The sequence below is a fragment of the Aspergillus nidulans genome, chromosome I (assembly GCF_000011425.1).
Source record: "Aspergillus nidulans FGSC A4 chromosome I".
NCBI classification, from domain to species: Eukaryota; Fungi; Ascomycota; class Eurotiomycetes; order Eurotiales; family Aspergillaceae; genus Aspergillus; species Aspergillus nidulans.
This window is the reverse complement of record NC_066257.1, coordinates 214517-241110: the sequence shown is the minus strand read 5'-3', so window position 1 is coordinate 241110 and position 26594 is coordinate 214517. Positions and strand designations below refer to the sequence as shown.

At 51.8% G+C, this 26594-nt stretch overlaps 11 protein-coding genes across 11 annotated transcripts, besides 1 other annotated feature; 7 read left to right on the top strand and 4 right to left on the bottom strand.

The window, feature by feature from the left end:
- Window positions 1–26594: part of a sequence feature (contig 1.108 735..352786(-1)) that runs on past both edges of the window.
- Window positions 2026–3190, top strand: ANIA_06421 (putative urea hydro-lyase/cyanamide hydratase; the record flags this gene model as incomplete). The annotated part of the gene is made up of 4 exons (XM_658933.1): window positions 2026–2551; window positions 2600–2789; window positions 2825–2864; window positions 3035–3190. 4 exons carry the CDS (start codon window positions 2026–2028, stop codon window positions 3188–3190), a joined length of 912 nt encoding a protein of 303 aa, XP_664025.1.
- ANIA_06422 (SGNH/GDSL hydrolase family protein) lies at window positions 3550–4564 on the top strand (the record flags this gene model as incomplete). Its single annotated transcript, XM_658934.1, has 3 exons — window positions 3550–3989; window positions 4035–4147; window positions 4203–4564. The coding sequence occupies 3 exons, from the start codon at window positions 3550–3552 to the stop codon at window positions 4562–4564; spliced, it is 915 nt and encodes a 304-aa protein (XP_664026.1).
- On the top strand, window positions 4988–5634 carry ANIA_06423 (DUF1993 domain-containing protein). The gene has a single exon (XM_658935.2). The coding sequence runs from the start codon at window positions 5034–5036 to the stop codon at window positions 5553–5555; it is 522 nt and encodes a 173-aa protein (XP_664027.1). The 5' UTR covers window positions 4988–5033; the 3' UTR covers window positions 5556–5634.
- Window positions 5795–6553, top strand: ANIA_06424 (uncharacterized protein; the record flags this gene model as incomplete). Its single annotated transcript, XM_658936.1, has 2 exons — window positions 5795–6320; window positions 6423–6553. The coding sequence occupies 2 exons, from the start codon at window positions 5795–5797 to the stop codon at window positions 6551–6553; spliced, it is 657 nt and encodes a 218-aa protein (XP_664028.1).
- Window positions 8146–8601, bottom strand: ANIA_10818 (uncharacterized protein; the record flags this gene model as incomplete). The annotated part of the gene is made up of 1 exon (XM_050612925.1): window positions 8146–8601. One exon carries the CDS (start codon window positions 8599–8601, stop codon window positions 8146–8148), a length of 456 nt encoding a protein of 151 aa, XP_050466928.1.
- On the top strand, window positions 8419–9338 carry ANIA_06425 (uncharacterized protein; the record flags this gene model as incomplete). The annotated part of the gene is made up of 3 exons (XM_658937.1): window positions 8419–8509; window positions 8754–8961; window positions 9059–9338. 3 exons carry the CDS (start codon window positions 8419–8421, stop codon window positions 9336–9338), a joined length of 579 nt encoding a protein of 192 aa, XP_664029.1.
- On the bottom strand, window positions 10843–12102 carry ANIA_06426 (zinc metalloprotease). Its single transcript, XM_658938.2, has 2 exons — window positions 11615–12102; window positions 10843–11556 (listed from the first exon to the last, which is right to left on the bottom strand). The coding sequence occupies exons 1-2, from the start codon at window positions 12088–12090 to the stop codon at window positions 11031–11033; spliced, it is 1002 nt and encodes a 333-aa protein (XP_664030.1). The 5' UTR covers window positions 12091–12102; the 3' UTR covers window positions 10843–11030.
- ANIA_06427 (protein manC) lies at window positions 14401–15854 on the bottom strand (the record flags this gene model as incomplete). Its single annotated transcript, XM_658939.1, has 5 exons — window positions 14401–14467; window positions 14514–14703; window positions 14787–15249; window positions 15324–15650; window positions 15702–15854. The coding sequence occupies 5 exons, from the start codon at window positions 15852–15854 to the stop codon at window positions 14401–14403; spliced, it is 1200 nt and encodes a 399-aa protein (XP_664031.1).
- On the top strand, window positions 17374–18194 carry ANIA_06428 (lytic polysaccharide monooxygenase auxiliary activity family 9 protein; the record flags this gene model as incomplete). Its single annotated transcript, XM_658940.1, has 3 exons — window positions 17374–17431; window positions 17500–17853; window positions 17911–18194. 3 exons carry the CDS (start codon window positions 17374–17376, stop codon window positions 18192–18194), a joined length of 696 nt encoding a protein of 231 aa, XP_664032.1.
- Window positions 18471–19875, bottom strand: ANIA_06429 (MCT family MFS transporter; the record flags this gene model as incomplete). Its single annotated transcript, XM_658941.1, has 2 exons — window positions 18471–19430; window positions 19483–19875. 2 exons carry the CDS (start codon window positions 19873–19875, stop codon window positions 18471–18473), a joined length of 1353 nt encoding a protein of 450 aa, XP_664033.1.
- On the top strand, window positions 20206–22540 carry ANIA_06430 (uncharacterized protein; the record flags this gene model as incomplete). The annotated part of the gene is made up of 3 exons (XM_050612754.1): window positions 20206–20252; window positions 20301–20841; window positions 20888–22540. 3 exons carry the CDS (start codon window positions 20206–20208, stop codon window positions 22538–22540), a joined length of 2241 nt encoding a protein of 746 aa, XP_050466927.1.

The window sequence follows — 26594 nt, the reverse complement described above, 5'->3', positions numbered from 1 at the left end:
AGGAACAAACTCGCGCATCTCGACCACGATCCTGGCCCAGGGGTATCGACGATATTCTAAGTATCTAGGGTGAGCTGGATCCGTAACTTGGCAGCCAGTCTTTTTACCCTCTCATCCAGACTAGGATAGACGAAATTCAAAAGATCGTGGCGTAGCCTTTGGAAGGCCTCGCAACCGACCAGTACTCGGCGGAGATGGCTCAGATTCGGGAACTCAACTTCTGACATATCGTCCTCGTCCTCCTCGCTGTTGCTGTCAGACTCTGGTTCGTAGCCAGCGGCCGGAACAGAGTGATCTCTCAACGCGAGTCAGTCACGCTCTCCCTTCAAGTACTGCTCAACCTTGACTTGATGGTCTATTCCATCCGGCGAACAACCCAAACGGTGGCTTAGAGCCCCGCAACCATCCGTGAGGCCCGTACAGAAAATACTGGACGCGTTGCGCGAATAGTTCTTGATTAAAACTCCCAGAATCTGCCGGTCATATTGGTCCAGCAACTGATCTCTCTTCAAGTTTGTAGCGCACTTCATTAAAAGACGCCGCAGCTTGTTCTGCACGCGCCCTGGACGAAACCTAGCATTACGCAGGGCATCTTGACAACACGTCTTAATGTGTTTGTCCTCAATGAGTATATCCAGTAAATGCCCGTTCCGGCCCCCGCCATATCCTCTATCTCTGCTGTGGTTTGATTGGATCCAGATTCGTTTGAGAAGACGCTGCTGGTGGCATCGCTACCTTGCCAACTGTCTTTAGGCTCTTGCTTTCCAAATCGTTCGCAATATCGCTATCAGCCTTGTTGTCAAGGTTGCTATCAGACTGCCCTTTGTCCTCATTTGCGGCGACCGTGCCTCGCATGACAGCCTTATCATCAGGATCCGATACAAGTCTGCACGACGCGCACCTGACGTGTCCACATATTGTGCACCGTCCACCGCAGAGGCTAGGGTTATTGAAACAATCGCATACATGGCAGATCCACCAGCCTGACATGCCGTGCCGCACCATGGCGGACTGTATTGCGGTATTACCAGAATGGGAAGAAGTTATAGTGACCAAACGGAAATATCTTTGGGATGTCCCTAACCGCGAAGAAGAGTCTCTCTTATAGGGTCCTGGTAATTCAAGATGATGCTCACTTCTGGATACGTGGCACGCAGCCCGATGACTTGCACAAGGCTCAGCTTATAGTCAATCTGGATTGGCTGGTTTGTTCAATATCCCTGTCTAAGTCTTCGTATCAGCGCTAAGTAATCTCATCGACACCAAGATTCACTTCTCAGGCAAGGCTGAGTCTAACTGGCAAGGGCAGTCTTGCGGCAAAAGACATTGCGGTGACTGGCGAGATCTGGGTTAATGTGTGCCGAACGTCCGGACACGAAAGTGTAGTTCGCCTAATGATGCCCGGTAACCATTAGAAAGTATGATTTCAAAATAGTTGAAGGGAATAAGGCAGCTCTTAAGAAACTGATAAACTGAATATGGAGCAGATAGAACTGTTGGGTTAGGTTGTCCGGCTCATATAAGCCGAGCCGGGTGACCGAGGCGAGGTATACCAACCTAGAATATTTAAGCTTGCCAAAAGGTTAAAGCTAAAAGAACAATCTTGATTCACGGTAGGGTATCATCATTCAAACTGAGCAAACTAAATAAGCTTAATGAAAGTAATATCGTGGGGCATGGCGGCTGGTTATAATAGCCTATTCAGCCTCAATAGGCTAGTATGACACATCAGACATATCCACCACCAGTGAACAGTGCGAACAAGCATTCGAAGCTGGGGCTTGATTTATAATAACTCTCTCTCTGCGAAACAAAAGTCTGGCTGCTTATGCGAATTCGTGCTGAAAGAGGACGAATTAGTAATGAGGAAGCATGGCTGGATCGTGCCCATACAGCTGACGAGAGGGGTAGCGTTTTAAGTCTATAAAAGCATCCTATTTTCCCCTGCACCACTATACCCGCTCTTTATTATTTCGCTTTGCTATATGTTAGAAATTGACGGGTAGGTAGTATCTGACCGTGAAGATGTCGAACTCAATCGCAAAACATGGCTTCGCCTCCGTCCCTGCGAACACCAACACGCTATTCAGCGAGGTAGATCTCAAGGCCAAATCCTATCCAATCGCAGTCCCTGTTTCAGAGACTCCTATACCTGACACTCCTCTCTGCCGCCGGATCCAAGAGTGCGCCCGCACTCGCCTCCCTCAGCCCACATACCACCACAGCCTCCGCGTCTACCACTACGGGCTCGCCATAAAGCGCTACGCCTTTCCCGATTGGTCTTTTAGTGATGAGACTTATTTCTTAGCGTGCATGCTGCATGATATTGGGACGACGCGCGAGAATCTGCATGCCACCAAACTGAGCTTTGAGTTCTATGGTGGGTACCTCGCGCTCGATGTGCTCCAGACGCAGTATGATGCGGGCGATGCGATCGCATCAAAAGACCAGGCAGAGAGTATAGCCGAGGCCATCATTCGGCATCAAGACTTGAGGGATGTTGGAAGTATTACTGCGCTCGGCCAGTTGGTGCAACTGGCGACCATCTTTGGTACGTCCGCTCCCTTACATGACAGGTGGACCTGCTGACGGATTGTAGACAACGTCGGCGGCCATGCAAGCTTGGTCCATGACGATACCGTCAAAGATGTTGTTGAGCATTACCCGCGGCTCAAATGGAGCTCGTGTTTTGCTGCTACGGTGGCCGAGGAGGTGGAGTTGAAACCGTGGGCACATACAACTGCTTTGGGCGACTTCAAGGGGCATATCCTCGCAAATCCGTATAATAGGTTCGAGTGACAGACTTTTGTTTAGGTAAATCTAGCTTCTACCTACGGCAATACGCGCACGAATATGCACGGCAGGTAAGAGTATGTCGCCGTTTTAGTCGCAAGGCACTCGTCTTTTATTTATGATTGAACGTAGCTAAGCATGAGAAGTTCGACTTCGATTGAATATACTTGCTTCATCGAAGTTATCAATACTAAGCTTTTGTGCTTTTTTTTTTTTTTTCATTTATTTAGTATTGTTCTAGTTGTCGTTTTCAAAACTTTCCCGCATGTCCTGTCAGAACTCTATCCTAGACAAGGAGTTCTATCAACGTCACCGAACTAGTGGCACACCCCTGCCAAAATTCTTCACATCGGCTGCAAATGCGTCAGATCGGGCTATTTTTCAGGAGGGCCCGTAGCTAGTCAGACCTAAATTACACCCCGCACGGCTCCAGCCCTGTTTCGTCGCGGCCAAGAAACGGAGAGTGCCCCGTCTTCAAACAAGGGGCGTCTCAAGTATATGGATTTTGACTACTTCGGAGTACTCTCAATCCCTTCCTGAGAATGTGTCGACATCTGTTTGTCGAGTTCTTCAGGAATTCCCCACTCGGCACGGAGCCATTATTCTCTGACAGGGACTCTGGTCCTTGACAGGAAGGCAGATGATGTTCTGCACAGGCAGATGGGTGAATAAAACATAGGATATAAAACGCAGAAGCTCTCTTCCTTGGCCCCGAGAGTGCCTCTTGCTACATACTGAGCGCGCCACAGCGTGACCATGAAAACCCTCCCTCTAGCCCTCCTTGCCTCGGCCTCAACGGCCCTAGCGATCCCCCCTCAACACAACAGGTACCCAGCGAGACAATCGGCGACGAAATACCTGATCAGTTTTGGCGATTCGTACACTTCTACCAGCTTCAACATTACCGGCGAGAAGCCCTCCGCCTCCAACCCACTCGGGAACCCCCCGTTCCCAGGCTGGACCTCAGCCGGCGGCGCGAACTGGATTGGCGACCTCGTCGGAACATACAACAACTCGCTGCTCCTAAACTATAATTTCGCCTATGGCGGGGCCACAGTCAATGCCTCTCTAGTTGCGCCGTATACGCCTGAGGTTTACTCGTTGATCGACCAGGTCGCCGAGTTCAACGAGTATCTCGTGCCACCACCCAATTTTGCGCCGTGGAGTACAAACAATACCCTTTTCGCCATCTGGCAGTAAGTATGCTCCTCAACGCGACAGTGTGCACCGGGGCTGACTAGGCATACCAGGGGCGTCAACGATGTAGGAGGGTCATGGTACCAGACAAACCCGGATGCCCTCGCGACTGAGATCCTCACCCAGCTCTTCCAGCAGATCGAGCTCATCTACGCCGGTGGCGCTCGCAAGTTTGCCCTTCTGACTGTTCCACGTAAGTAACTGGGTGCAAGAAACCAACGAAAGAAGCCCGCTGATCATACCAGCCACGGACCGGTCCCCGTACATCACCCAGGGCGAAAACGCAGACTACACGGTGACACATCTCAAGGCTGCGATCGCGAGCTGGAATACCCAATTTACCGAAAAAGCAGCTGCCTTTGCAGCTGCTCATTCCGATGCAGTCGTCAAAGTCATCGACACTCAGCCCGTGTTCAATGAGATACTCGACGCTGGCGGCGAGGCGGCGGACTGCTGGAACGAAGACGGCGTCACCTGTCTTTGGTTCAATGACTATCATCCAGGTCTGGTCATCCAGGATGCAGTTGCGCAGGCGGTTGCAGATGCTTGGGGCGATTTCTTTGTGGTTCCCTAGTCTTCTCTGCAGCTGGGAGTGACCTGGCGTCTGTACTTCTTGTGGTTGGGTCTGCTCGAGGATCCACGCTCCCTACCCCAGATCACGCAAGGGCCGTGGGGATTCTTGTCCAGTCGATGTCCTTTTATTATTATTGCCTGCAGATGATTAGTCCTCTATATTTGGAGTCCGGAGTATATACAGCTGTCGTTGATCCTTACCGCTTTTTCTCCCGCATAAATAGTAACTTAACCGATGGGTATGACAAATCAAGACAAATCATTGATTTGTGATCGAATTCGAAGCTCGTAGAAATAGCAGAAGAGAATTGATTAATAATGCGTACCAAAAAAAAGGAAGCCATTGATTCCCAGAGCAAACTGCATTTCTATATAAACTGCATTGTTCGCCTCCCCCTCAGTCTGGTACCAATCATAGTAATCAATTGCGCAATCACAACGAACTCCTCCAAAATCTATACTTCCCGACAATGTCCACCATTCACACCTACGCCATCACTCCCTTCATTCAGGGCCTCAAGGCCCTGACCGCCATTCTCAAAAAAGGCGAGGAGCACGCAAAAGCAAACAATATCCCGCTCGAGGACTTGGTCAATGCGTCCCTGATCGCCGACATGAAGCCCCTCTCATTCCAGGTCTTCATCGCCACCAACACAGCCGTCAAGCTCGTTTCTCGCGCGACATTTGTGGAGCCACCAGCTCAAAGCGACACCGACAAGACCTTTGATGACTTCTATAAGCGCATTGACGAGGCTCTTGCCGTGCTCGAGAAGGCCGATGCCCAAACCATCGCGGCCAATGAGGGCAAGACGTTCAAGGCTCCCTTGGGCCCCAGGGAGTTTGAATTTACACCAGAATCGTATACGAATAGCTATGCGGTGCCGAACTTCTATTTCCACCTTGTGACAGCGTATGATATCCTGAGGGCCAAGGGAGTGCCAGTGGGCAAGATGGATTACCTGAAGGATTTCCTGGGAGATATTGCGGCTTAGCCTGGTATCACGAGTGTCCATAAATGAAGTTTTGCAGCATTCTCATACCGCGTTCAGCCTATGACATCCAGGCACACTGATCTTGGCTTGCATAGGTCGTCCTCAGGAAATAATACAGTATCAATAAAGGTACAAAAAATGCTTATATAATCAGTATTGTGCCTGTGCTTTTCTCCCCGCATCTTGCCAACATTTTTTTAGCCCCTCATTCTCACCCTCAGCAGTCTCACACCCACACAATGGACACCCAAGCCTCTCTCCCAGGTTTCAAAGAGCATCCAATTGTACATGGCCTCTACTACCAATCCGACTTCATCACTCGTGATCATGAAGAACAACTCATCACCCTCTTTCGCACCCAGCTAACCTGGCCCGATCGCCCCGGTCGCATCTCCGTCCACTACGGCTACACGTTCGACTACAAGACCTTTGGCATCGATCCTGACATTCCATACAAGCCTTTTCCTGACTGGCTTGTTCCATTACTTCCGAAGACCGAAAGCCGACCGCCGGATCAAGTCTGTCTGCAATATTACCCGCCCGGCGCAGGGATCCCGCCGCACGTCGATTCCCATCGCGGGTGGGACCAGCTTTATGCGCTGTCTATTGGCGCGCCCGTATTAATGCGCCTCCGGCATGGCAAGACGGGTGAAGAGAGGGTTGATGTTGATCTTGAGGGGCGCAGCATGATGTGCTTCAGCGGGCCGGCCAGACTGTATTGGACGCATGGGATTGCGAAGAAGAAGAATGATCACATGCCAGACGGTTCGTTGAGACCGAGGGGTGATCGATGGAGTATCACATATCTTTAGGTGAGGAAGGAGCCATGTGTGTGTGGGAATGTGGAACTTTGTGATACACTGCAAGAATTGTTGGGCATTGAGAAGGAGAAGAGGTCGGTTCTTGGGGCCATGGTGCGGGAGGCGGAGAAGGGATTAGAGTCCGAAGGGAGGATGACTTCTCCACAGAAGGCGGATGATGGTGATGTCAAGGCTTGAACATGATCGATTTGCTTCCAGGTTGATCCATGTGTGAAGGAGTTACAAGGAGCTTGCGACATTACGCACGTCTTGGGCACGCGTTTAGGCGCATGCGCAACTTTAGCTCGCCGCTAACGGCAGAGGTGTTTGGCTTGCTGGAGAACAAGGGGTCTAAGCAGGGTAAACCTACAAGCCTCCGTAGTGGGCGCACCGTGGGCGCACCGTGGACGCACCTTGTGCGTAGAACGTCCAGCGGATGCGTCTGGGTAGATGCAATGCCCCATGAGGCAAGGCAATGGGGCATCTGAAGATATGGAACTGAAGGGCTGGTTATTCTGGGAGGAACCCCCCGTGCCAGTACGAAACCAACTAACGCGTGACTCACAAAGACAGCATTTAGCGGGAGTTAGAAACGTCTTCTAATCACTGCATACTAGCTTTATGGATTTGGCTAAATAATAACATGCCGGTGGCTTGGTGTATATACCCTATATCTTTGCTGGCCTGATAATACAAGTTAGAAAGGCGGATTGAAATTCCAAGTTCGAGCAAAGTACGAAGATCAGCCATGCTCTAATATGCTATTGCCTTGCCTTTGAAGGGCCCTATCTCACTTTGATGATCGGACACCGATCCTAGCCATGTGCATAGTGACTCGCTCTCTCACTGCAATGTCAGTCTGAACAGCTGCCAAAATGATATAGTTCTTTAGGTTTCAGAGGGCAAACCCCAGAGATAATCTGAATCCGGAGAAGTGAGTAGAGGAATAATGGACGTATTCTTGGACAGACGAGTAGAGTAACTAGGGTCGGTCAGGTGGATGCGAAAATACTCTGTTTAATGGCCACATCTCCATGGATCTCTACATGGGGGTTGTAAAGACTGGCGGCCTAGATACAGCGCCATAGAAAATAACGTAGAGCGCGGGCATTGCAAACTTTTCAGCCCAATTCGAGACGGCAAAAACGGTTTACCATGGTGGTCTTTGGTCTAGCTCAATGCGCATCACAGACTGCGCCCCCGCTGCCGCCACACCCCAGGACGATTAGGCTTAACTAGGCCAGAATTTGGTATGGCGTACCGCGGTGCTTTCAAATGTACGCTCTAAAGCACTACTCTTCCTCGTCCAGTCGGTCACCTTGTCCCAGAAGTATGAGTAGCACTTCAACGGCGATGCATCTCGTACGTGTGCCAGGCGTCCCCAGCAGCATTGGGGTTTGATGCTCAGATCAATATGCACCTGACAGACGTCGCTGTGAGATGGTTCTCGTCCAGTGGTCAATGGCAATGGGATGCTGGGGGGAGAGTAGGAGTAGGAGGGTATGGCTCAGTTGTTTTATGTCTATCGCGATAACCTGAGGAATGATGTCGATCGAGAATGTTATTTACTGCACATTTACTAGTTGGTGTTTTATCCTCGTTCTTTATTAAATATTTGGGTTGCAGCACTGCTGGTATTCAGATAGCGATTGATGCCTTCAGCCGAGGCCTCAGATGCACGCATCGAGCTCAGCTACCTCGACAAAGACTGGACACATTTCCAAGGATATATTGCATCAGCTCCATTGTTCATCTATCTTCATCAAATTTTAAAAGGCTCTCCGCAGCAGCTACGACCGCCTCTTCGTTCGTATACATCCACTTCCACTCCAGTAGGTTTCGCGCCTTGTCACCTCGAACATCTCTATCGCGCCCCAAGTCCTGCAGGACCAGCCTCGCAACCGGCATAAAAATCGCCGCAGCTCGCATAAGGAAATCCGGGGCTGGAACGTCGTCACTCTCTTCGCCTTGTCTCCCATATTTCTTTTCACGGTCGCCGCCATCTCGCTCATCCACATCATTCCCTCCCCAATACAGATGAAGCGCTGCGCCGGCGCTTCTTCATGCGTCATGGCCAGGACATGCAGTTCTGCGCAGTCGCGGACATCTACCACGCCCCACTGAATCCGAGGAATGCCCGGTGCGTTGCCAGAGGTAAGCTCGGTAATGGATCGTAGGGTCGTTGAATCCTCTTTCCCGAACGCGGGACCGTACGCGCAGACGGGGTTGATAGCGACCAACTCCATCTCTACACCTGCGCCTTTGCACTCCTCGTCAAGGAAGAGCCATGCCGCGCTCAGCGAGCGTCTTGGATTTCGCATACGCAGCGACGTCCCACTGCCGCTGGGGCCTAGGTTTCTCTAGTCCTCCTCTGTAAACGTCTTCTTGTTCCGGTTAGCATCGCCATACAGAATTGCCGCGAAGCTGCTTGTAGGCACGACTAGCTTGACGCCTGCGTTTCTCGCAGCGCTGAGGACGCGCTTCGTCCCCTGCACAGCGGGGAAGATCAGCTCATCTTCACTGGCCGGTGGTGCGCTAGGAAAAGGCGACGCGATATGCTGGACCTATGTGGCGTCCTTCATGGCGTCTGTCCAGCCAGTGTCCATGTGAGGTCAGCATAGACAGTCTCAAGCGCGGATATCTGCTCCTGCACGACTCCGGCCGCCGAGAGGGCTGAGTGAATTTCCGGTACACCCGAGAAAGATCGGACTGTCGTGGGCACGCGGTAGTTCTGCTTAAGCAGTGTGGCAATGACCCATTTTGCGATGAAGCTGGTGCCGCCGGTTACGAGGACGAGGGTCGAGATTGGAGTTGGGGCTCTGGCATGACGGGTGATGAAATCTGTCTGGGTATGGGGAATCTAGCTGGCAAAAATCCTGGCGGTGATGAAGCAAGGTTGGGATACAGAAGAACCAAGTATCTAGGAGGTGAACTTTGCGATGAGCCTGTAACTGGAGGCGAAGGCTTTGCGCGCGATGGGTGATACCAACCTTAGGTCGACTGCAGCGCGCGGAACGCAATTGGACTGCTCGCGCTGGATGATGCGCTCGGCTCTAACCTTTCAACGGTATACAGTAACTAGCTAGATACGGGGTGGTCGATAGGGCCATATCTCCCGGCTGACGAGGGGAGGCTGAGTGTTGAGGCTTCATATTAGGCCAGAGCCACTATTCGATTTCCAGTGCAGTTGTGCTTTGTGGTATAAACAGATAATGGAGATTCGAAAAATAAAAATAAGAATAAAGCAAAATGATATAACAACACAAATCAAATATAAATAACGGGTCTCCCAGGTTGAATCATTGAATTGGTTCGTATTTCGGTGCCCCAATACTGACCAGGCTCCCTTAAGCATACCATTAGACCACCATCAGTGCAGGCGTGGCTTTAGCATGATAGTCACAGGGATTGTCATCAGTATTATCCTCTACCCAGTTACCCTACCTGGCATCATCTGAACCACGAGGTCAGCTTGCACAAATAACCAAGCACGTCGACAAGTCCCTGAGATCCAGTACTCTATGCTTCCACCTGGCGTGACCCAGGTTTAGGTGGCTAGCTAACTATGCCGGGCATGTCTCAGTTAATCATTTCCCTAGTGCCCTTGGAGCCAGGGTTTCCGCCTCCATGAGACCCCATGGAACGCCAGAAATGCTATGGCTGTTTTCGCCTGTTGGACAGGATCATACCATCCAGCCATTCAAGTCAAATACTTACAATATTACGGCGATCTCCGGTTGAGGGAACCCTGAGCCCTGAGCCCCCACCATTTTCTCAACGATGACAGCTACTGCAGCTATTGCAGCACCGGCGGCTTGAATACATTATCCCGAGTATAACTTGAGGATAGTCGCAACGGCGAAGGCGCAGCTTTATCCAGCCGATTGGACCAGCAATGCAATGCATGCCACGTATGTCTCAGTCAGAATCACAACCACCAATCCAGGGCCTTGGTATCTCTCAGAAAATTCTCAGCCGTACAAGCCCGCCAATAGTCTATCTCAACTGACAGCAGCGAACCCCGAGTCACCTCGTTCCGGTAAGCAGAGTCAGACAGCCAAAGAGAGATCGCGGATCAGGAACAAGCCTACAGCAAATCCGGTACCGATTGGGCCCATCCACTATCTGAAACGACGCAAGCTCTCCACTCAACACTGATCGTTTCCCTTTCTGTGGAAGCCCCCTGCCAAGAAGGCAAAAGCTGCGGATTGATGATATTCTCATTTCTGTTCTGCTTTTGTCTCTTAGTTTGTTCTGGTTCTCTGCGTCGGCTTCCGTAGGGACTGCGGACCGCTTCGGATGCGATGGCGTTGTGTGAAACAAGTGCAGTGCGTTGTATAGTGCTTTTCTTTCTTTTTCATTTTTCATTTTTTCTTTTTTCATTTTTTTTTTTTACCATTCTCCTTTTCTTCTTTTGGTTTTTCTTGATCTACAATGCGCAACATCAGGTGCAGGCCAGAGCTCAACCAAGTTTCAGATATCTCCATTATTAGTATTCTCCTCTTGGGTTATATACTAGCACTCTATAGTCGTTAATTATACAGTGTACACCCAATTTCGCCCCATATTACCCCATATTTACACCCCGATTCTACAAAGCAACCCCATATGTACTGTCGATATCATCGACCCAATCATGCGCCAACACCCCCGTTTCACATCACGACCGATTAATTTACCACCCGGACCCGGGCTTCGCAATCTTGCCCTTCAGGTCGGCATCAACAGCCACGCCCAGGTTGAGCCCCCTCCGCTCCGCAGAGGGAGAATCAGAGGTGTAGCCAACTCGCTCCTCCTTCCAGGAGTTGCGCATCCGCGTAATCTGTCCCTCAGTAAAGTGGGTCAGGCACTCATCCTCCGTGTAGTCCATGAAGTTGTGGATCGGGTCAGTTCCAGGGATAGAGTAGGTGTTGTTGCTCTCGACGGCGCCCTTGCACGTATCCCGACCGATAGGACATCCGAAAGCAGCGTACGCCTCAGCAGGGGTGTCGTGGATGTAGTCGCCGTGGCCGAAGCACCCGGCATTCATGGAATCGCTGTTGCCAGGCTGGAAGGTGTGGAAGAGGTTCAGCCAGTGGCCGATTTCATGCACGGCCGTGATGCCGCGGTCGTAGGGGGGCTTGCCGCCGGGGAGAGACTGGGGATCGCAGACAACGCCATCCATGATGAACTCTTGCTCAGTCACCTTGTCGGGGAAGGTCCTAGTCATTGTTATTACTTTTCCACTGTCAAAAAGGTTTCTCGTCGAGATGAACGTACGCATAACCCAGGATCCCGTCTCCGATTTTGCCATAGTACAGATTCAGCGTAGTGTAATCGCCCTGTCGCAGGGTACTCTTGACCTCGTACTCGGTCGTGCTACCGTCGGAGATCGCCTGCCAGGCGTTGTTATGAGTGTACGAGACGTTGACCAGGTTGAACTGGAAACCAGTGCCCAGGTAGTTCTCATTCAGCACGTCGATTTGCTCGTCGATCTGGGACGGCAAGGTGGTCATATTGATCCCGGCAGTGGAGTTGGTGATGATAACATGCACGAAGGTGTCAATTGTCACATCGAAGGCCTCGCGCGTAGTTACGCCGACACTGGCGCGGGCCGCAGCCTCCCGGTCTTCCATATCGAGGAAGTACCTGTGCTGAGCGTGCACGCGCTCTGAGGGGTTGCGGGTACCGCAGCGGGCAGCGGCCAGCTGGAGACTTCCCAGGCCGGCTGTTAAGAGAAGAGGGAGGAAACGCATGGTGACTCGAGTTGGGAGTGGTTTTGTGGTGTTGGGTTTCTTGTTACACGGCTCCAAACCGCAGCTGCGAACCCCCTTTTATATGAGAAATCGGACATGGCGGATGGCGTGTGGGTTGTGGAGACGTTCCTGATGACCCGATGGATGGATGGGGGGCAGCCCGTAAGGGCTGAGTATTGATGGTGAATGGTGATACACGGGTCTGGTGTGTCGATCAGGGCCGCTAGGGTCGGGACCGATTCTGATAGGGCTCACACCACAAAGACCCGCTGAGACCCGCTGTCGATCCAGTCGCCAAGAGCGAAAGCGAATTAGAGGATCGTCTATTTATAACGGACCCAGGGGCGGTTGGCGAGGCTATCCAGGAATCGCGCATTGAGCAAATCGGATGCACGATGCGGTGGCTTGCTGTTGGTCCGCAGAGCGCCGGTCCGCTCTGCTGGCTATCCCAGCCATGACACGGTAGATCCGTTAGATACGCACTGGGCTGTGTAGAGTCTCTCCGTCTCTCCATACTGTGGCACCGGTTCGAGCGAGGTTGGTTCGCAGACCAAGCAAACAAGCATTATCGACGGCTGGGCTAGGCTGGGCTGTGCGGCATTTTGTATGGTAGATTCTATTGTTTCATCCTGTCGCACGCGTGGCAGCTCTCTCCTCTTTCTCTTTATTCCTATTTTCTCCTTGTCCTATTTTTTTTTTCTTTTTTCCTTGTTCTGCTGTTTGCAGATTCCTGCTATCTTGGACCGGCAAGGGCAGCCAACCGTTATCGATAGATGGAGTGCTTGGCTTCGCTTTAGGCTTCAGGTGTCGTAATTCTCTCCAACGGACGTTGCCTGTATCAGCTACAGAGCTCTGATTCAGGGGATGGTCTCAGAGGGACCCGGCACCCTGGCCCTAAGCTAAGGAAGCAAATGCAGCCTGGCCCGGCTCCCCACCGGGCATTGCTGCTTACTCCACACCCGACGATGACGATTGTTTTGGGGGCCAAAGGTTAGGCTAACCTCAGGGCATTCGTGTCTTTCTTGAGATTGTGAGAGTTGAGAATCTCGACGGAGTCTTTTCCAAACGGGTAGATTGTCACTCATGAGCCTACGTCGACATTGTGGTCTTACACATAATGGAACACGAAGAGCGATTCCTCCATATACCTGCAACCGGCAGTCAACTCGAAACGCTTCCAAGAAGCCGAGCGTTTTATTGGATTCTTCCCAACTTCCCATCTCACCACGGAGAGCCGGGACCGGTCGTGTCCATAGATGGATAACCCTGTCGGGTCTCGGTCTCGGCCGTCTTGCCTCGGATTTGAGTCTACAACGAGCATGGCAGCAGTGGCAGCACTGCCATCATCTGATCGGCACACAGCCTTGCCCCGTCTATCTCGGGTTCGGGTTCTGTCCCGACGTCGAGTTCGAGGGTCTCGACGTAAACATCCCCCACGCCCGATCACCACCCCATATGTTGGAGTAATGTAGCATCCTCCTAGATTACGGCTGAGACGTTATTGCGCGTATCTCCCCGTCTACACCGACATTGCTTCCCAGCCGACCGGACTCTGGCAGCGAGGTGTCTCCAATGCGGCTGAGAGATCGGCAGCTTGTCCTGGAGCAAAAGATGGAGCCGCGTTGTTAGACTGTGCCCTGGACCACAGCCCCATTGATGTAGTTAGTCATGCATTTCGCTCGATAAACTATAGGCGGGAGTTCGTGGACCTATTCTGTCTATCCTAGAAGTGAGTCCACAGGCCCAGAAGCCGAGCAGAAACCAAGGACTCTGCGTGTTCGGGCGGAAATACCGGGACCCAGTTATGCGCATATGGGGTAAAAAGCCCAGACTGGACTGATTGATGAGTGGAGGGCGCGCGCAATGGAGATTATTGCGTCGATCAAAATGCCGCGGCTGAAGCCGGGGTGGGATTCTATGATGTTTGCTGAGACGCTGAAATGGACAGGACACTTTAAACACCAGGCGCTCGAAGGGACCGCAGGCTGTCACCTCGCTATTGCGGCCAAGGCCCTCAAGACTCGATGACAAGGGAGTCAAACTGAAAGGACACAGAGAGAGGAAGGACTTATTTGCAGTCCGCTCGATTTGTGGAGAGGCAGTGGTCAGATATTACAGGGAAGAAGTGATGTCTCGCCTCTCATACATTCTTTTGTTTCTTCTGTCCAGAAGCTTACGGGAGCGTGGGCAGCAGGTGCATTTTTTACGGGAGAGGTCATGGACAAGAGCAAGCTGGACAAGAGACCGAGCTGAAGAGTAGCAGTCGCTTTAATCTGACAATGTAAAAGTACATCCTGGACCATTCTCTATCTACCGTCTCCGGTTCAACTTGTTCACCTCCTTCGCATGCTTGTAGACAAGCTCCTGCGCCTCGGCACTATAAGGGTTAGCAAGGTCATACTTCAGCGGGGAATTCGACTCACTCATCCAGGTAGATGGTAAACCCGTCATCATGATTCCGACCATACGAGTACCCCGAGTATCCAAACTGCCAGAACATATCGGACATCTTCTCCCGCAGACTAATACTCTGCCAACCGCCCACAGCCTCTAGACGAGTTATATTCGACACCGTGCCGAGATTATCCAGTCGGCCCTGTGGGGTGAGCCAACCTTTACTTGCACCGTCAGTATATCTCGACAGCCGGGGGAAAAAATATAAATTGATATAAAATAGAAACGGCAGGTAGACGCACCGTATTCCTCATGCACGACCGGCTTCCCAACACGCCGCGCAGCCCTTGCGTGGTCAACGATCCACTTGTTCGTCCATTCCACGGTCTTGCTCCACCAATCCGGATAGGAATGGAACACGCCAAAGTCAATGTTTTTCAACTTCAGCTCAGCCTCAAAGTCGCCCCCATCCGATCCGTTGTAGGCCCAGTCGTCCGAGTCGTAGTTGAAGCCGCCCTCGCCGCCCCATGTTACGAGGTGGTGGGGATCGAGTCTCTTGACGTAGGTGCTCATCTCGTCGATCCAGGAGGTCAGCAGCTCGGGGGTGCATTCGTCGCTCGCCGGCAGGTTGCGTACACCGTCGGCGCCGCAGCGCGGCTCATTGGCGAGCTCCCAGGCCATGATGGCCGGGGAGTTGCGGTAACGGGTGACCATTTCCTTGACGTAGCGTTTGTATGCTTTTTTAATCTGCGGGAGGCGGTAGAACTGTTACCCACAGTCAGCTCACCCTATCCCCTTTGCCTCATATCCAGACAGGTTAGCGGGTAAGAGGCAGTTACATCATCATGGTATTGTCCTCCCAGGTTCACTGTATAAACATCCATACCCCCGTAGTCCGCCCAGTTGTTCACCAGCGTCACAATCAGCTTGATTCCCGTCTTTGCGGCGGCATTGACGACTTTGTCAAACGGCTCCAGGTCAATCGTGGACGTTCCGTTCTGCCACCACTGGAAGACGACTTCTGTGGTGCCGGCGCCCTCGCCGCCGTACTGGGGGAGTCCGTCTTCGATATAGGTCACGTTCTTGTCGTTGAAGCCCCAGGTGCGGAAAACTAAGAGTCCTGCTTTCTTGGCCGCGGAGAGGCCGAGTTCCACGTCCGTTTGGTTCTGGGATCGTCAGTGAGCTGATTGAGGCCGCTGGAAGAAAGAGGAATTCACGTTGTTGAAAGGGAAATAGTAGGCATTGCTACCAGCGAAGTAAAAGTCCTTCCCGTCCAATTGGAACTTGTCGCCTTTGGTGGTCACAAAGCCCTTGCGGGCAGTAGCGGTCGTCGCTAGCAGGGCTAGCGAGAGAAGCGTTGAGAAGATCATCTTGCTGACGTTCTTGCTTGCTGGCTGGCTAGCTGGAGATGTCAACTCTGGCTTCAGGGAAGTACAAAGATGAACGGCTACTTTGCAAGATTATATCTAGCATCACCATACGCCCAGGCCATTGTAGCCATAGAGCCTGGAAATGAGCTTCTTTTCTCCGTCCGGCTTGGCCGTACTGTATGAAGAAATCCCCCGCCTGCACCGGCAATGGCGTTGCGGAGACTGACTCGCAAGCTTAGGGTTAATCATACGAGCACCTAAAGTAATGACTGCAGGCTTTGGTTCCTTGATTCATTATCATGGGATATATCTTCTGTGGTTAAAGCCGACCCTATAGCCTACAAAGGCCGGATAATCGCATAATAAGTATGAAAACAGGACACTCCTTGTCGGATGGAGATGGTTGTTTCAGTACGTGAGCTGTCCCCAGTATGGCTTTAACCCGTCCCAGCAACCTCTCGTGGCGCGCGCTAGGACAGATTCGATGCGGAGGTTCCCCAACTCGTACCCCAACTCGTACCTAGGTACCCCGCAAATAAAGCCGACCACGCTTAGCGAAATTGGACGCTTTTACCAAAATAAGCCAATTAGATGCAATACTCATCCGGCTCTGCTATCCCGCGGCTTAGCTAAGGAATAAACAGCATCGCGTGGGCGACGCGCAACGGACAAGACATTCTGAATTCTTCGTTGCGCATAGGTTTGAGCATAAGAGTTCACTTCAATTGATCAGGCCATGGTACTCCATTATTGCTAGCATGAAGTCAATACTGAACACCAAGGGCGCCTGGCAGTGAACACTCAATGTATCCGGCGCGGACCCTGTTTGATCGGCAGGGGGTATAGCCGCAATGGGAAAGGGGTTCTTAGTGATTCATGATGATAATCCTCGCTCAATACTCTTGAGCATGTTGTACAACGAGGTTGCTCCGTCTTCGTGTTCTGCTTGGCGAACTCCTACTTATAATGCTGTTTTAGAGTCTAGCACGACCGATGAACGGCTTATGAGATGTTAGCATAAGAGGCGATATAACGCAATATCTTGCGCCAGCTGGGAGAGGCTGAGGGGACCAGCTCTTCGATTGGAGTATATGAATAAATGGAGGAGAAGTGTGATGGGATGCTGTATGATATCTATAAAAGTTGGGAGTCTATGGAGCCTGAACTGACTCTGCAAGGCCGAGAGAACCATGGCAGCACCTGAAACGCGCTGGTGTGAGATGTCATTATTCAGACATGAAACCAATTGGTCGTCGCTGTCACAACAGACCGAGCGGTTTCAATTATATGAACCAATCCTGACGGATCGGCGGTTCGCTTTTGATATTGTTGGAACGCACGGCAAATGGCAAAGCCGGCGCTTCAGGGTCTTCAGAGAGTAGAAAAGGCCTATAAGTACTTGACCCATTTCTCTCACAGCTGAGATCAAAACCATTCTTTCTCTATTCATTCAATTCTCTTTTCCCTTTCATTCGATCTCTACTTCATATCGCTTCTGGAAAGTGATCTTTTAACCAACATGAAATCTGGCCTTCTCTTCACTACGGCCTCCCTGGCCCTAACTGCCTCCGCTCACTGTAAGCCCTCTTACCTTTCTCTGCGACTAAACCGTCTGGTCAGATACTGACTCCGGCCCTGTACATAGACGTATTCCCTGCCCTTGTTCAGGATGGTGCCGCAACCGGTGACTGGAAATACGTCCGCGACTGGACCGGCTCCTACGGCAATGGCCCGGTCGAGGATGTCACTAGCCTTGACATCCGATGCAACAAGGACGCCAGCACCAACGGCAACGCGACTGAGACTCTGCCTGTGAAAGCAGGCGAGGAGATTGGCTTTACTGTGCGCACAAACATCGGCCACCCCGGTCCCCTACTCGCGTACATGGCCAAAGCACCCGGTGACGCGAGCGACTTCGACGGCGACGGACAGGTCTGGTTCAAGATCTATGAGGACGGCCCAACAGTCACTGATGATGGACTTACGTGGCCAAGTGATGGTTCGCCCCTGCCACCTCCCTCCTTGACGCAGGTAACAGTAACTAATCTTGTCATAGGCGCAACAAATGTCAACTTCACGATCCCTTCATCTCTACCTGATGGCGACTACCTCCTCCGTGTTGAGCACATTGCGCTCCACGGCGCCGGCACTGAAGGTGGCGCGCAGTTCTATCTCTCCTGTGGGCAGGTCTCCGTCACCGGTGGAGGAAACGGAGACCCAGCACCCCTTGTCGCGTTTCCGGGAGCTTATGACCCTACGGACCCTGGTATTCTGATCAACATCTACTGGCCTGTTCCGACTAACTACACCCCGCCGGGACCCAAGGTCTGGAGCGGTTAAATGTGTGACGAGTATGAATTGATGCTACTGAGTTCCGTAGCTGTGTTCTAGTGGGAACTTGTATGCGCACCTTTGTAAGGGCGAGATAGGGAAATATAGGGGACTACGCTTCATGTATTCTTAGGCAACGCGGTAGGCCGCATTCGAGATATCGAATCTCAAAATCAATTTCTCAGTCTATCTCAAAGGGGCGATCTATCAAGCGGTCTATAACAACAAGGAGTAGAGTTTATCGATAATGTACAAAAAAGCAGCAAATGGGCGAACGATGGCTGTCTAAATTCTTCCAAACAATCCTTGGTCCGTAACCGCCTTGCTCAGCAATGCGATAATGCCCCCGGCTAGACAAACTATTCCACTAAATATGGACAGCTCGAAGAAGCCGCCGTAGTGGTCAACCAGGACGCCACTGACTGGCGGTCCGATAAGCACCGCACAACCACTAAGCGCAATTCCCATGCCCAGGTACGTTCCAAACTCCTGTGGGTTCTTTGGGACAGCTGTAAGGGCGGCGCTGCCGCCAGAAATTACCGTGCCGGACCAGAAGCCGAAGACGGCGGAGAAGACGATCAGACTGGCGTTTGACTGGGCTTCATTCATGCAACAAATTATGATTCCCGTTGCGAGCCCGCCGAGGCCAAAAGCGTTGATTCGTCCAAATCTATCGGCTAAAATGCCGGGAATGATTCGACCGAATGTGGAGGCACCGTTCAGGATGGCGGACAGGTACGAGGCAAGTGTGGCGTCCATGCCACGGGAGACGGCGTAAGTCGGGATGAAGAAGATGGGGCTGAACATCCCCAGGAACATGAAGAACATAGCCAGGATGAGGAGGACGAAGAGCGGCGAACTTAAGGCGCTCGGGATGAAGAACGCCGTTGTTCGCGATGGGAGGCGCGCGGTCACGGTCAGGCAAGTGAAGAGCATCATTGGGAGCATGATGAATGCGATTATCCGTATGGCCCAGCCGAAACTTATAGAGGAGGAGTTGAGCATTTTGGACAGTGCGATAGGGAAGACTACGCCCCCGATAGACGAGCCGGCGATGGCGAGCCCTAATGCCGCTCCGCGCTTCTTATCAAAGTACTGCGAGACCGCAGCCATGGCGGGGAATTGTAGCATGCCACTGGATATACCCACAAGGACCGCCTGGGCGAGCATGAATTGCCAGTATTTGGTGCAGAGGCTTGTCATCATCAGGGCGAACACGTAGGCGATGGCTGGAGGTCGGATTACCTGCAGTAGTTAGACAAGGGCATATATGCTGTCTCTGTCGGGGGAATCGTACCCATGCACCGTACCGATCAAACAACGGGCCTGCAATTGCACCAGTTGCGAACTGCAGAAAAGCAGCCAGAGACCCAATCCATGCGATGCGGTCTGAGGATTCGTTCTGCAGCTGGTGAACGGCGTAGTACTCCTGTAGCACTCCAAAGGAGTTTGAAAACCCAAGTGTGGAAAAGATGGTGCAGGATGCACCAATGGCAACTAGCCATGCTTTAATTCCGCCGTCTGGCGCTGGTGAAAAGCTCTCTGGGTTTGTGGGAGTCTCTTGGGATGCTTTTTCGTTTGTGGTGCCTGGCCTGATATATATAGTTGAGTCACTGGATGCTTCCAGATCCCGTATTGTCTGTTCTGGGGCCGCCATCGTACGTTGAGGGTCAGACACAGAATCAAACATTCTCAATGGGAGGATGTAATAGAGTGCTTGAAGCTGTCGTATATGAATTTGGCATGAAGTATCTCCCTTATATCATACTGTTACTGGCAAGCCCTATCGGAGTATGCCTGGCGGAGTCGGAGATAAGCGCGGAATCGGCTAGTCGGACCGGGCACGGGATATGGCAGGCAACCCGGACCAATAACGCAGTTTCTCTCCACAACAATCAGATGCCATCATCTCTTTTTCTTTTCTCATTTTTTGCACCTTGTCAGTTTGTTTTTCTCGGGAGTAATCAACTAGAAAAGGAATTGTGACTGTTTTGAGTGTGTTTGCGGTAGACGAGCGAAAATGATCTCCGCTCCGGGTCCCGAGCGACGGCGCAGACGGCCGGCAGTGTGAGTCCGTCTACGGTACGCGCGGTGAATGATGTTGACCCGAAGCAGGTCATGTTCTCTTTGCAGAAGGCGTAAGATTAAATGCAACCGCGAAAGCCCCTGTAGCAACTGCATCAAGTCTAAGGCGGAACCATGCGTCTACGAGAGCGACTCCTCGTCCCGGCCGCAGCAGCATCTTGGCTTCAATCAGACACTGGAGCTAGGGCTCTGCAAGGCGTCTGAACGCCAGATGCTCCCTCCAGATGCGGTAACTTCTCAAGTTCCTAGCTATGCGTCCAGGTCATTACTCTCCAGCGCGAGAGACTCGTCATCCCGGACGAGTCAAGCTTCTGCATCGGAGGTTGAGTCTCTGAAGACCAAGATCAGACAGCTGGAGGAACAGCTGTCCAGTGCGACGCAGCCGGCGGAATCACCTCCACGGCCGTCTCCAAACTCCAGAATCGAGACCAGCACGTCTCAGATAGCAGGGACGTTCCACATAAACCATGAAAGGCGGCTTCTCCACGATTCCCAGTTCGTCAACCGAAATCTGGTCATACATAAAAGTCGCCTGTTTGGCTCCAGTCATTGGGCACAGGCTGCATCGATGGTAAGCGTCCCCGCGAGTTCTACATTGTCTATACTGAACTGGCCAGTTTAGAGATGTATTTGAAATGATCGAACCGTTTATCCGCGGGAGTGGTTCCAAAGCCAGTGCCGGCATCAGAAGGTGCAAAGAGCTGGCAAGGATTATCAAAACCCAACGGACGCCGCAATGGCCGACGCCGCCCACTCAGGATCTACCTCCAAAAGGCGTCGCTGATGAGTTGGTTGACTGCTATCTCCGTACAATCGAGACTACATTCCGGGTCCTGCACGTACCTACATTCAGGTCCGAATATGACGCTCTATGGGTATCTGAAGCACGGCCCAGCATCGCGTTCACAGTCCAACTTAAGCTGGTGTTGGCACTGGGGTCTGTCACTTACGACGAGCGGTTTTCAATGAGACCCAGTGCGGTTCGTTGGGTATTTGAGGCGCACACCTGGCTCTCTGATCCAGACTTCAAACCTCAACTTAACATACAGTGTTTGCAAAGCAGGATTCTACTATTACTAGCCCGCGAGATAATCAATGTTGGTGGCGATTCGAGTTGGATATCTGCCGGCGGACTACTCCGCACTGCTCTACATATGGGATTACATAGGGATCCGTCTGTACTGCCGCCTAGGTCGGCGCTCGCTGTTGAAATGCGACGCCGACTGTGGAACACTATCCTCGAGCTATCACTGCAGTCAAGCATTTCCTCCGGTGGACCTCCACTAATTTCCCTGGGCGATTTCGACTGTGCGCCTCCAGGGAATTTCGACGACGAACAGCTACTGGCTGAGGACCCGGTGCCGAAGAGTGATGATGAGTACACTCAAACAGCAATCGCCAGGGCATTGAGGGGAACCTACCCACAGCGCCTTGCAATTGTGAAATTCCTGAACGATCTAAGTTCATATGGGACTTACGAGGAAACTCTTCGACTTGACGCAGATTTAAGGGAATCTTACAGGGCTATTTGCCGTATCCTCCGAGGGTATCCCAGCAACGGGCCTTCCCCGTCACAGTTCGAAAAATGCATGCTCGACTTCATCATCCACTTCTATGTGTGCTGCCTCCATATTCCCTACATCGAGAAGTCACTGCGGGCACCGGCATATGCATTCTCCAGGAAAGTCGCGATCGAGAGCGCCCTCAAGATGTGGTGCGCCATTTACCCATCTTCCAGATTCATGAGCAACACCCGTCGCGAGATTAGCGGATCCGTTGAAAATAAGCTGACTCGGTTCGTGGAATGCGGGTTTGGGTTTTTCCGCACTGGTGTTATAATCGCGGCCATGTTCGTGACCTTGGAGCTTAAAGCTCAGCTCCTGGATGATGACAGCCTAGGTCCCAGCCCGTATCGGGTAGATCTTTTCTCTCTGCTCTGTGAGGCGAAAGACCGTTGTTGGAATATGATTCAATGTGGTGAGACTAATGTCAAGGGCTACCTCCTCATTTGTCTGGTAACCGCCCAGATCGAGGGGCTGATGCATGGAGTTGAACCGAGCAAACTCCCCGAACTCCTTCTCCGCGCAGCAGAAGAGGCGGAGGACCGGTGTCTTGACTTCATGGAGGAGAAAGCCGATCTGGGACGGAGTGGTGGTTCCGTTGAGGTGATGGACGAATCTGCGAATACAGCGCCCTTCATGGGCGACTGGGAGTTTATTGTAAGTGTTTGCAATCTAGAAAATTGTTCTATGCCAACAGCCTTTAGATGACAGATCCTTTCCTTAATTATCCTGGGACTACTGAACCACTCAGCTGGGTTATGAATGAAGAAACGAGACCATTCATAATGTAACTGAGCAAGCTTAGCAAACACAGGGCGACACCGAGATTTTCATGTCTGACTTTGCTTTCCACCGAGGATCGGGTAAAAGAGCTTACATATCTTGCTAGCGCTGCTGCCTATTAAATATGACTCCATCGCACCTGAATTGAGTAACTCCCATGGCCAATCGGATTTTTCATTCGACTCAGCCTCACTCAACCCAATTCGGAAGCACCCCCACTCGATCGACTTGATCAAGCAGTATATGAAACCACCTCGCCTCTGGCCTATTGACCATGAGGTTGCTCGTGTAATAATATTTTACTACGGTTGATCTCACTCAATCTGACTCGTGACTGTGCTGTCGGCAGACTTTTTGTACCCCGATCATGGCCTCAAACACAGAGTATTCGCAGACTCTGCAACACATTACAGATGCCAAACTCGTGGAGCTATCCAACAAGCGCCGTGTCTTCTTGAAGCGCAAAGATGAAGCGCTGTCAGAAGCGGAAGCTGTTGAATCTCCGCGCGAGAAGCTTCGAGTACTGTGCAAGGGGGTAAAAACCTGCTTTGACATCCGTGTTCAAGAAGATGACCGTGTGTCGGATCCCATACATAGCAACCGCCGTCTCGTGATCGAGCTTGCCAACCTCGATCGCTTTCTGAAGCAAGCCGAGCACGATCCATCGATTTCAGTGAATACACTGGAGCGGTGGCGTCGGTCTCTGCTTGGCTTGCTTGACGTCCAGACTCTGAAATACGAGTACGCGACGCTGTTCGCCCAGCTCACGATGGAGTGGCTGTCTGCCAATAAGAGCCCCAAATCGCCGGGCGATATCTCCAGACGGGAGGGTTTCGAAAAAGTGGCTAGCGCGCAGAAGCTGGAATCGAGAAAGTTGTGGGAAGAGTTTGTGTTCACACCTGCTGATTTGGAGACCAGCGACATTAAGGCTTTCCTCAATAATCTCTTCACGAGCCCAGCTCAATTGCCGTACATGTCTGAAGACACAGCTGCCGAGAATGCAAAAGCCATTACCAAGGCGTTGGAGAAGCTCCGTGAGAAAGTCTCACAATTTGAAGCCCAGCTAACCAGATCAACCCAATTCGATGTTCCCACATTGTTCTGGGTTATATCTGGTCTTATCAGTTCCGATCTCCCGACTGAGAAGCAGCGGGCCGTCCTGCGTGATTTTCTCAAAGACCGCACGGTCTTGACAGAGCTAGCCGATGTCCTGAACATGCGCCTTACGGCACTGCATTCATGGTCATGGGGCGCTGAGGTTACTGTCGAGCAGCGGCGGCAGCTGAACGGCTCCTATCAGATCTATATGCACGAGGATCTCATCCAGGCAATCTTCCTCCAGTATATAGGCGTTAAATGGTCGGTCTTCTTCAAATGGGCGTTCAGAGACTTCCGGAAGACGAAGAAAGTGTGGAAATCTCCGACGTCAACTGTGCCAGCTATCGACAAGAAACGACGCGCCTTCTTCCTAGATCAGCGCCGAGATAAACCCAACCTGCAGCTTGTGAGGGAGGCCATTCATCGGAGCGCGTATTTCGTTTCTCAGCTCCTGGATAACGAACAGGAAAAGAAAGAGCGGGAAGAGGGAGAAGAAGAGGCGGAACGCAGCGTACATCGGAATAGAGCGCCGGTGCCGGCAGCCATGGCATTCAGGGTGGCAAAAACGAATGATCTCGAGGAGGTCGAGGAATCGGATGACGACATGGGTTTTGGACTTTTTGATAGCGATGATGGCTATGACTCTGACCAGGCCTACGTAGAGTCCCAGTATGCGCAGAGCGTCATGAAGCCCCGGAACCAGATGCAGGCGAAGCAGAACCTTTTACTTCTGCTCAGCGCGGATATCACTATCAATAAGCGGTTGTACGGCGAGATTACGTGCTTTCGGACCCAGTACGAGTCCCTGTACTCTAGTCTGCCACATGCGTCAATACTTGCCATTCTTAGCTTCTTTGGGGTCTCAAAGAAGTGGCTTGCCTTCTTTGAGCGATTCCTGACTGCTCCCTTGAAGTTTGCTGATGAGCCCAACGCTGATCCCCGTCTGCGTCGCCGTGGCACGCCCAGCGCCCATGTTCTAAGCGAGGTCTTTGGCGAGACGACTCTGTTCTGTCTTGACTTCATGATCAACAAGGAAACCAACGGTGAGGTGATGTGGCGGGTCAACGATGACCTCTGGTTCTGGTCTCGGAGCAAGGAAGTCAGCATCTCAGCGTGGACCTCGATCCAAAAATTCAACGGCGCTATGGGTCTTCTTCTGAGCGTAGATAAGAGCGGCGGCGCCCATATTACCACAGGGGGGAGTCCAAATACTAAGATCGAGTCCCTTCCAACCGGCAAAATCAGCTGGGGCATGCTGTACCTCAACCCCCAGTCCGGGCGTTTTGAGATTGATCAGGATATGGTTGACAGCCACATCGCGGAACTGAAACGCCAGCTTCAAGACAAAGAAGGTAGCGTCTTTAGCTGGATTCAGGCTTGGAATTCTTATGCGTCAACGTTCTTCACCTACAACTTTGGCGCGCCCGCAAACTGTTTCGGCAAGGAACACGTCGACATGATGCTCCAGACTCACGAGCGTATCCAGCGCAAGGTCTTCTCGTCTGGCCCCGGCGACGACGCCAAAGGCGACCAAAGCGTGGTCACCTACCTGCGTGAAACGATCCAATCTCGCTTCGGAAACACCTCCATCCCGGATGGATACTTCTTCCTCCCCATCGATCTCGGCGGTCTCGAATTGTCTAGCCCCTTCATCAACCTCGTCGGCGTCCGCGACGCGCTAACCACCACTCCCGACTCACTCATGGATGCCTTCTTTCGAACTGAGCAGGACACCTATGACGCTCTGAAACGCCATTACGCCGGCAAAGACAAAGACCGGGTCATCGCAAAGAACAAAGGTTTCAGACCCGACGATGTAAACGAATTTCTATCCTTCGAGGAATACACCCGCCACCGAGAATACCTTGACTACGGCTTCTCCGGCCAGCTGTTGAACGTCTACGACAACCTTCTCCGCCGTCCGTCCGAGCATGGTCATTGAATATGACCCGACGGGTCCTCTGGCGACGGGTTTCGGACAGCTGAGAAACCAGTCAGGTCTCTCCGGTATCAAGGGCGATTGGTACTCGATGACCCCGTATTGGAAATGGGTTGCGCAGCTATATGGACCGGAGATCGTAGAGCTGTTTGGAGGCTTCAATGTTGTTGACCCAGGTCTACTGCCAATTGGCCTGATTAGCCAATTTCGGAGTGGGAAGTGTGAGGTGGACAGAGGCAGTGAGCTCTAATTATTTGCTTAACTTGGGCGGCTGCGTTGAGAATGACTTTTTTTTTCTTTTTTTATATATGATGGTATAGCAACCCCTAATTAAGAAGATAGCAAAGCTGTCTTCCTTCCCTTTTTTTTTGTCTTCAAGATTCCACCTCGTGGTAGACCTTGGTACGCTGTGGCATCGCACTAACCCTAAGTCTCCCTGTACGCCAAAAACTCTATCGAAAAGCCCCAGCCACGGTTCTGCAATAAGGACGGTCTTCTAAGAAATGAGGATTAGATATCCTGGTTCAAGCATCACGAAAACCCACCTGGCGCGTGCACGAACACGCAAACTTCATTGACCACCAGCTTCGAACAAAAGATACTCCCCTCCAGCCGTTCAGCCCCAACTCAAGTGCTCCGAGTATTGACGATCATTTAGCGAAGTAGCAACGGCTCTAAGGTTCCTTCACACCTTATGCTTCCCTGCTGGTTATGGTGGTATGGTGTCAAGTGGTACGGCCATCTGCTCAGAGAGAGATCGACCATGCTATGACCCCAATGCCCTATTTTGGGTGAAATTGGCTAGGCAAATTTTCAGCAAGGTACCTGTGACCTTCTGCATGCAGTAGAAAGCAAGACTAGCCCCATGAATTTCATGAATTGTATCTTCTTTCGACGTCGTAATCGGCAGACTTCTACTAGTGGTCAAGATGCAGCTTCGCC

What these genes read in the sequence shown, in the direction of transcription:
- ANIA_06426 (XM_658938.2), bottom strand. Translation starts at nt 12,090, where the DNA reads ATGCGTTTCCTCCCTCTTCTCTTAACAGCCGGCCTGGGAAGTCTCCAG. An exon ending in GACGGGATCCTGGGTTATGC is followed by an intron (nt 11,557 to 11,614) that starts GTACGTTCATCT and finishes AACAATGACTAG; the next exon opens with GACCTTCCCCGACAAGGTGA.
- ANIA_06423 (XM_658935.2), top strand. Translation starts at nt 5,034, where the DNA reads ATGTCCACCATTCACACCTACGCCATCACTCCCTTCATTCAGGGCCTC.